The 10044-nt window shown below is 37.7% G+C and overlaps 1 protein-coding gene across 1 annotated transcript; it reads right to left on the bottom strand.

The window, feature by feature from the left end:
• Nucleotides 1–8719: 8719 nt before the first annotated feature.
• Nucleotides 8720–9586, bottom strand: LOC110258402 (olfactory receptor 2J3-like). Its single transcript, XM_021081687.1, has one exon. The coding sequence runs from the start codon at nt 9584–9586 to the stop codon at nt 8720–8722; it is 867 nt and encodes a 288-aa protein (XP_020937346.1).
• Between the last annotated feature and the right edge of the window lie 458 nt (nt 9587–10044).

The following is a 10044-nucleotide window of genomic DNA, read 5'->3' on the forward strand; positions in this document are numbered from 1 at the left end:
TCAAGGAGTTGTCCTAGTTACAACAATTGCTGAGGAATACCTTTCAACATGATACACTGTTGCCCAAGAAACAATGACTCTACAGACCAACCTTCACTGATGAACATGCTCATGAAGCTGTCTTTGTAGGGAAGGGAACAGGTTGTCCTAAAATTTCTTCCCAATTCTCATCATGCTAAGGGCCACATTGGAGGAATAACTTGTTAGGGGTGGTGTTTAAGTGGGAGAGTAGAGAAGCATGAGACATTTGAAAAGTGGGATACATTAAAACTAAATTGTACATTTTTACTATTAATTAGAGTTAATTGTCTCTGCCTAACATCTCTAAAATTCAAGGCCACGTTTAGCCTGCAAATATTGAAAATATCTTTGAATACCATTCAAACTATAACCCAGAAGGTAACCACCAAACTCTGAAAATTAACGTAATATTTAAAATTTCCAAAATATTTTTATGAATGATTTCCCTTGCTTCTTATCAAGAGTTTTGCTATAGTATATAAAAAATGAAATTAAGACTATATCCAATAATGACTTGTTGCTGTAACAAAAAAACATTATACGATGAGTTTATAAATTAATGAATATTTTCAAATTTTATATTGTTTCTGGTTAATATAGTCCATCTATAGAAAGAAAATCTGAGTTTGAAATTATATTTTATAATGAGATTATATTATATAGTTGATTTATAATTTAGTTCCTGTGCTACACAGTAGGACCTCATCACTTATTCCACTCTAACTGTAATAGTTTACATCTACTAATCCCAAACACCTAGCCCATCCCTGCCACCACAAGTCTGTTCTCTAAAGTCTCTGAGTCTGTTTCAGTTTTTTAATAAGTTCATTTGTGCCATACTTTAGATTGCACATATAAGTGATATCATTTTTAAAAGTATGATTTTAAGAGAGCATTTGGGTATTTTGCTTTCTGTTTAAGAGAAGTACCAGAAAACAGTCTTTATGTTTCTGTGGTCTTGGCTGTTGTAAGCATTCAATAAGAAAAAGATATAAACATTTTCCACAGTGCTTAAAAAAAAGAAAAAGAAATAATATGCTGATTTTAGGTAATTTTCAGAGTCCATACTCATTCTCAGTGATATGAAACCAATGCAAACATTTTGTCAGATTATCATAGACCATAAGGCACAAATCATGCATGGAGGATTAAAAGGGAGAAATGACATTAATTAATCTCTGTAGGATTCTGGTAAATTGAGTATTTTATTTGAGAAGAGTGTGAATTAGAATAGATTATAAACTATTAAATTATCATGGACAGAGCTTCAAGTGGAGTAGAGTTCTAGACACTGGTATTTTGTTTATTATTAAATATGATTTATTTATTTTCCCATTCTTTTCATCTTCATAAGCTATTAGAAAAAATAAACACTTCAAGAGTGAGAACACACAGTGACTTATAATATGATGATACCACTGAGGTTGGGGTAGAACAGGGCCTAGGTCATCAAATGCCAGAAGAAGCTGTTCATTCTCATCTAATTGAGATAAATGTTAATACATAAGATTTGAAAGAATAGATCAAATTATAAGGATATATCAAAAATAACCCTATCATTTGTATTCTAAGGTATTGCCTGGTCATTTAGAAGCTTATTGGGTTCACAGTTGACTAGATCCCACAAGGGCAAGTTTACAAGAATTAATCATTTGTTTAAAGTGATCTTGGTTTTCCCTGATCCAAAGATAAAAGTCAGAATGTCATGGCATGTAGGGAAACATCTCTTGGGTTAAATATGAGTGGAAAAATGAAAGATTTGAAACTCCCCCAATTACAGAAGGAAAGAAGGAAAAATATTGAGCTTACTTCCCCTTGTACATACTCAGATTTTGGAAATCACTTTCGTATACCTGACAAATAAAAAGACATACAATGTTAGTAAGTATTCACAGTCAAGACCCATAATAATCATCCCCAAAAATGTGTGCATCTCCAATCTCATATCTGTTTAATGTCTCACTGCTAAGACTTCTACTCAAATGTGCACTTCTCCCCTAAGAGCATTTCATTTTGGAGTTGTCAATCATGTCCTTTTCACCAACACTCACTATCTCCCAAGAGGTAAAACAAGGCTATGAGAAAAGAAAAGGAACAATATCAGATCTTTAGAAATCTGTATTTTGGTAGGTTTCTCTGACTATTCTGCTCTAGAGCTAATTCTTTTCATGACTTCCCTCACATTTTATCTGTTTCCTCTCCTGGGAAATATAAATATTTTCTTGCTTTCAACTCTAAATTTTCAGTTCCTCAAACCAATGTTGTGTCAGGGAGTCACCTTTTCATTACTAGAAGTGTGTCTTACCATAGGCTCCATTCACTCAATGTTATATAGTCGTATCTGGGGTGCAGATAAAGGTCATAAGCTATCTAGGTTTGCCATCAAGCACTGAAAAGGTGAAATGTATTCACCTGGCTGTCAAGACATATGACAAGTAAGCTGCAGTCTGGAAAACCTTGTACTAAATGGCATCATGTACTTACAAATTTGGTAATGGTCATATTGGACCCAAGGTCCAGATGCTGCACTACTGTGTAGACACTATGGCCCTTAAGGCTTTTGTCTTCACAACCCTTATCATTGGGTCTCATTCTCTCATCTCTCATAGGTACATTGCATGTGATAACTTGACCTTAACCTTGTTTAGCATTGGTATTACTTCTTCTTAAATGTTCAATATAGTACTAGTGTAGATACATAAGCCTGTAGGTTTTTAACTAACTCAGGAGCTGGAGAAAAGAAAACCTTCAACATCTGTATTTCCTGATCATGTTTCTCCTATGCTACCCAAGTTAGGTGATGATGGGATGATGATGATGATAGATAGATAGATAGATAGATAGATAGACAGACAGACAGACAGCATATATATCAGATTATAGGTATAAATATCTCTCCAGCAAACAAAATTTTATTGCTAAAACGAGGGCAAGTTCCTTACTCTCTTCTGTGTAATTGCCACCTTCAGTGTCAATACCTTCACCAATACCTTGAGAAACAAGGATGTCTGTGAAGATAAAGCTTAAGAAGGTTGTGTCCATTTTGAGACTTGCCTTTACTATACACTAGAATTTTCCACTCTCAAGACAAATTCTTTAGTTTTCCCTGGCAGCCTGGCTCCCACCCCTGGGGTTGGGGATACAACTCCACACGTCATGTCATCTACCTGCAGCTACAGCAGCCAGCTGCAAGCAAGGAGACTAATCATTGCCCAGGATGATCCAACAACACCCAAGGAATGGAATATTTGAATCAAACACTTCAAGAAAAGAGTTATTTTGCAGATGAGATTAAGATGGCCAAATAGAAGGACTGGAGTTCAACTTCTCTCCTAAAAACAACAAAATTAAAACCAATGCTGAACAACCTTCAACCAAATGGACTGGAAACTTTCAAAAAGATATCCTACTCCAGAAGACAAATAGGAGGCCACATCAAGAAGTAGGAGGGGCGATTACATGATATAAACAACCCCACACCTCCCAGGTGGGAAGCCCACAGACTGGAAAGTAACTGTATCACAGAGACTCACCTACAGGAGTGAGAGTTCTGAGCCCCACATCAAATCCCCAGGCCTAGGGATCAGGCACTGGGAGAAAGAGCCCCTGGAGCATCTGGCATTGAAGGCCAGTGGGGCCTGTGTGCAGGAGCTCCATGGGACTGGGGGAAATGGAGACCCTGTCTTGAAAGACTCACACAGACTTTCATGTGCACTGGGTCCCAGGGCAAAGCAAAGGCTCCATAGGAATATGGGTCAGACCTGACTGCAGTTCTTGGAGGATCTCCCGGGAAAACAGGGGGTGACTGTGGCTCATTGTGGGGAAGGACATTGGAAGCAAAGCTCTTGGGAATATCCATCAGCATGTGTTTCTCTGGTGGTGGCCATTTTGGGAAAACCTGACCCGCCCATCAGCGCGAGAAGCCCCAGGCCAAACAACAATCCAAGTGGGATCACAGCCCACCCATCAGTAAACAGGCTGCCTAAAGAGCCCAGGCACACAGCCACGTCTAATCTCACCCAGGGACAAAGCCCTATCCAGCTGGTGCGCAGCCCTATCCACCAGTGGGCAGGCACCTATCCCTCCCATCAGGAAGCCGAGAGCAAGCCCCTGGACCAACTTCAGCCACAAGGGAGGCAGACACAGAAATAAGAGAAGTTAAAACTGTATTATCGGAGTTCCCATCGTGGCGCGGTGGTTAACGTATCCGACTAGGAACCATGAGGTTGCGGGTTCAGTCCCTGCCCTTGCTCAGTGGGTTAACAATCCGGCGTTGCCGTGAGCTGTGGGTAGGTTGCCGTGAGCTTGGATCCCGCATTGCTGTGGCTCTGGCATAGGCTGGCAGCTGCGGCTCCGATTGGACCCCTGGCCTGGGAACCTCCATATGCCACGGGAGCGGCCCAAGAAATGGCAAAAAGACAAAAACACAAACAAACAAAAAAAAAACTGTATTATCTGCAAAAAGGGCACCACACCAAAAACCTATAAAAATGAAAAGACAGACAACTGTACTCAGATAAGGGAGAAGAAAAAAACCTCAAAAAACAAATTCTTTAAACTTGTGTGAACAACACAAAAGCTACATAGAAGATAGAAATGATGTACAATAGTCAAATATTTATAGATTTATAGGAAATTATCACTTTTACTAGAATCTTTATTCTCTCATATCTTTTTTGTCATTCTTTTATGATAACACCAACTGTGCCACTCCCTTCAGTCAAAGAAATCACAAAGGAAATTAGAAAGTCTTTGAGGAGTTCCGTCGTGGCGCAGTGGTTAACGAATCCGACTAGGAACCATGAGGTTGCGGGTTCGGTCCCTGCCCTTGCTCAGTGGGTTAACGATCCAGCGTTGCGTGAGCTGTGGTGTAGGTTGCAGACGCGGCTCGGATCCCGCGTTGCTGTGACTCTGGCGTAGGCCGGTGGCTACAGTTCCGATTCGACCCCTAGCCTGGGACCCTCCATATGCCGTGGGAGCGGCCCCAAAGAAATAGCAAAAAGACAAAAAAAAAAGTCTTTGAAACAAAGTGAAAATTAAAATAGAAAATGTCAAAATATGTGAGATGCAGCTAAATCAGTGCTTAAAGAAAAATGTATAGATTTAAATGCTTATTTTAAACAAAGGGAAATGATCTAATATCAATGACAGAAGCTTTTACCTTAAAAGGCTAAAAAAGGAAGATGATGTTAAACTAAAATTTAGCAAAGGAAAGGGAATGGTAAATATAAAAGTAGATCTGTGAAATACAAAGTTATTGAAAATAAAATATGAAACTGACAAATCTCTATCTAGACTGATTCACACAAAAGTGTGGGAGATATAAACTACTAGATCAGAAATAAAATGGAGGTCAGTAGGAATCCTACAAACATTAAGAGGACAATAATGGAATATTATGAATAATAAAGTTGATGACAAAGGTGAAATCAGTAGATTCTTTGAAAGATACAAATAATCAAAACAGATTCTTAAAGAAACAGAAAAATCTTAATACTTTTATAACAATGAAAGTAATTGAAGTTTTAATCTAAAATGGTCCCACAAAAAGAACTATGGACTTATATATCCACAAGAGTATTATATTGAACATTTAAGAAGAAGTAATACCAATGCTAAACAAACTCTTTCAGAAAATAGAGAAGGGAATATTACCCAAGTCATGTAATAAATCCAGCATTAAGTTGGTACAGAAACTAGACACATACATCACAAGAAAAGAAAAATACTGTTTAATATTGCTCATGATTATAGACACTAAAACTCTTACCAAAAAAAGATTAGCAAATGAAGTCCAGAATGGCCTTAAAAGAACAATATATTATATCAAGAGGTTTTTTTCCCTCAGGAGACAAGGTTATTTTAACTTACGAAAATTAACCAATGAAATTTACTGTATTAATTGAATAAAGAAGAAAGGCTATCAGATCATCTCACAAAATGCAGAAAAAGTGTTGGACAGAATTTTCATACCCTTGCATGATAAACCTCAGAAAAGCAAGAAAAAAATGCAACTTCCTAAACCTGGTAGAGGACACAGATAACGCATAGCTAATATACTTATTAGTAAAAGACAATACTTTCCCCTTAAGATTAGGGCAAGCATTTTGGCTCCCAGTTCTTCCATTCAACATTAAGCTGGAAATCACAGCCAGTGCAACAGAGTAACATAGCAATATAAAAGAAATAACAGTTGGAGAGAGAGAAATAAAAGTCCTTATTTATGAATGACATGATCATGTACTCAGAAAATCTTTAAAAATCTATTAAAAGTCTACCAGAAATAAAATGCATATTTAGCAGTCACAGGATACAAGGTCAATATACAAAGATCAATTGTACTTCTATGTCATTCACAATGGCATTCGAAAACATTAAATACTTAGGGATGAATTTTGCCAAATATGTACAAAATCTGTATAATAAAAACATCAATCCTTCTGAGAGAAACTAAAAAGATGTAAATAAATAGAGATATATACTGGGTTCCTAAATCAGAAGACTCAATATCACCAAGATGTCAGCTCTTTCCAAATTGGTATACAAATTCGATGCAACCACAATCAAAATGCCAGCATGCTTTTTTGTAGAAACAATGCATATTTCATTAAAGTTAAAACTTGCTCTTTGGAGTTCCCGTCGTGGCGCAGTGGTTAACGAATCCGACTAGGAACCATGAGGTTGCGGTTCAGTCCCTGCCTTGCTCAGTGGGTTAACAATCCGGCGTTGCCGTGAGCTGTGGTGTAGGTTGCAGACGCGGCTCGGATCCGCGTTGCTGTGGCTCTGGCGTAGGCCGGTGGCTACAGCTCCGATTCAACCCCTAGCCTGGGAACCTCCATATGCCGCGGGAGCGGCCCAAGAAATAGCAACAACAACAGCAACAAAAAGACAAAAGACAAAAAAAAAAAAAAAAAAAAAAAAAAAAAAAAAAAACTTGCTCTTTGAAAGACACTATTAGAAAATAAAAGCATACCACAGACTGGAAGAAGATATTTATAAAACATTTATCTGACATAGGACTTGAGTCAAGAATATGTAAATACCACTTAGAATTCAATAAGAACACATCCATATATAAAAATGGGTAAGTTTTTAAGACATCCGTTAGATGAATCAAGTTGTTTTCAGAGCCTGGTATTAACTGCTTCAGATATTTGATCCTCTAACATTATTTAACATGATTGTTCCCAGTTTACAAGTTTCTCATGAATTAGCAGTCTATAAATCACAATGTTTAGAAATTGTTCCCACTATCCATATACTTCTAACTATCTTGAAAAAGTTGAGGGAGAAGAGAAGCCTATATCTGCTGTATTAATTGAGAATCTCTCCACAGCTGTGATTTTTTGGTCATTATCTACCATAAGGAATGGTAACTATAAATATGGTCCAATTTTATGTTCTACATTAAAAAAAAAACTCATGCTATACAGCAAAGACTAATGATATTTTAAAAAGAAAAGCTTTAAGGTACCTTAAATTTAAACGATATCCTTGGTCATTAACTAACTCAACTAAAGGAAATTAAACTTGTTCTGTTTGTTTTGGTTTTATTTCATGTAATGAGATTGCCTTCCTGCAGAAATTACCTCTGGTATTTATTTTCAAGGTTTTGGCCAAACTTCTTTGTTTTAGATTTTTTAAAGATACATTAATTTATTAGCATTGTGCCCATTGGAACTAAGTCCTATACAGATACTTCATTTTCTATCTTAACACTGTCATTTCCACCACTAGAAAGTGAGTTCTATTCAGGAAAAATTCATCTATGTTACCAAGCCAACAATCTTGAAGATATTTAGCCAATGAATTGAATGAATGAACGAATGAATAAGTAGATAAATAAAGGAATGGATGAATGAATGAACCATTTAGAACAGGCAATTCTTTATAATATATATATATAGACCCACAGAACAAAACACTCATGTAATATAGTATCTTGGAAAAAGTGTGTTTCAGCCAAATAATTTTTACCATTTAGGTAAATGTAATGGCTATTAATGACCAAAAACTCCATTAGCCGAAGTCTTTGCTGTATGTCCCTCTCTTTCTATAGATACTAATATTTGCTCTATAAATTAGTGTATTAATTTTAAAACCCACTGCCTAATTCTATAGACACTAAAATTGAATAGATTAAAGTGGTACACATCAAAAAGTTTATCTCTAGATAATAGTCCAGAATTAACCATTGGTTAATTGGTTAACCAATTGGTTAATTCTTTATTTAAAAGAACAACAAAATTTGGAGCAGAACTTTTCTTCTAAACTTGCTGGGTTATAGATCAAAAATAAGTCTCAGAGTTCCCATCGTGACTCAGTGGTTAACAAATCCGACTAGGACCCATGAGGTTGAGGATTTGATCCCTGGCCTTGCTCAGTGGGTTAAGGATCTGGCATCGCCGTGAGCTGTGGTGTGGGTCGCAGACACGGTTTGGATCCCACGTTGCTGTGGCTCTGGTGTAGGCTGACAACTGCAGCTCCATTTGGACCCCTAGCCTGGGAATCTCCATGTGCTGCAGGTGCGGCCATAGGAAAGACCAAAAAAAAAAGTCTCAAAGGACCAGAAGAACCCTCCAAGATAGATAATACTCTTCAAACAAAAGCTGCTAAACAGGTGATCCATCACATCTCCCTCTCCCACCTCATTAATCTTTTAACTGCCCCTTTACATCTTTGTTTCTCAAGGTATAGATTAGAGGGTTGAGGCTAGGTGTGACAACAGTATAAAAGAGGCAATGAACTTTCCTTGATCTTGAGAACCTCTTGTTGGGGGCTGGAGATATATGCACATGACTGGAATGAAAAACAGGGATACAACCAGAAGATGGGCTCCACATGACCCAAAGACTTTCTGAAGTCCAGCTGTTGACTGCATCCTCAGCACAGCATGGGCAATCGCACCATAGGAGCTGAGAATGAGAATAAGTGGTATGATCACAAAAATGGAGCTCATGACCATGAGGGTCAGCTCATTAGCACGGGTATCAACACAAGACAGTCGCAGCAGTGCTGCAACTTCACAGAAGAAATGATCCACCTGACGATGTCCACACAGGGGTACCCAGGAGGTAAATGAGGAGTGAAGTGCTGAGGTGGTAAAGCCACTTGCCCAAGAAGCCACAGCCAACAGATGGCAGAAACGAGGGTGCATGAGGACAGTGTAATGCAAGGGTCTACATACAGCTGCATAACGGTCATAGGACATCACCACCAGTAGCATACACTCAGCAGTTCCCAATGCAAGAACAAAATAGAGTTGAATCATGCACCCGACATAAGAAATGTTTTTCTCTGGGCCCCAGAGGTTGACCAGCAACTGGGGGATGGAGCTGGTGGTATAGCAGAGATCCAGAAAAGACAGGTTTGAGAGGAAGAAGTACATGGGAGTGTGGAGATGGGAGTCCAAGTATGACAAGATAATGATGAACAGGTTGCCTATCAATGTCATCAAGTAGAACATCAAAATAACTACAAAGAGAACTAACTCAAGGTGAGGCCAATTAGAAAAACCCAGTAGAACAAAGTAATCTTGAGAACTTGCATTTTTTTCCTTCATCATTCATTTTTTCCAATACCTGAGGAAAGAAGCACATAAACTGAAGGATGCCCCACTCATTGTCAAACCCCTGAAAACTGATTGGGGAAAAAAATCTATGCCATTTCCAAATACTGCAATATGACGGTAGGATTTTTATGGTTTTGTTTTGAAGTTTCATTCAGACATTTGCCCTGTTGTAGATACAATCAATAACTTCTCAAGCTAATGAGTTCCTTTGTGCATCCATAAGTTAGCATTTGGATAAATGATTAAAGATATCCCATATTTTTTCATTTTAAAAAAAAACTTTTTTTACAAAAAGAAAATCTTTGTCCTCCTTTCCCTAATGTTCAGATTATTTCCAATTTTGTGATTACACAGAAAGAAATATCTCCAGTTTTAATCATCTTACACAAAGCTGAGAGAATTTACCATGAGATGAAAAACAATTCAGTAGTAACTTTAAAATGTCGATGTTG

This window comes from Sus scrofa, unplaced genomic scaffold (genome assembly GCF_000003025.6).
Source record: "Sus scrofa isolate TJ Tabasco breed Duroc unplaced genomic scaffold, Sscrofa11.1 Contig1983, whole genome shotgun sequence".
Taxonomy (NCBI): domain Eukaryota; kingdom Metazoa; phylum Chordata; class Mammalia; order Artiodactyla; family Suidae; genus Sus; species Sus scrofa.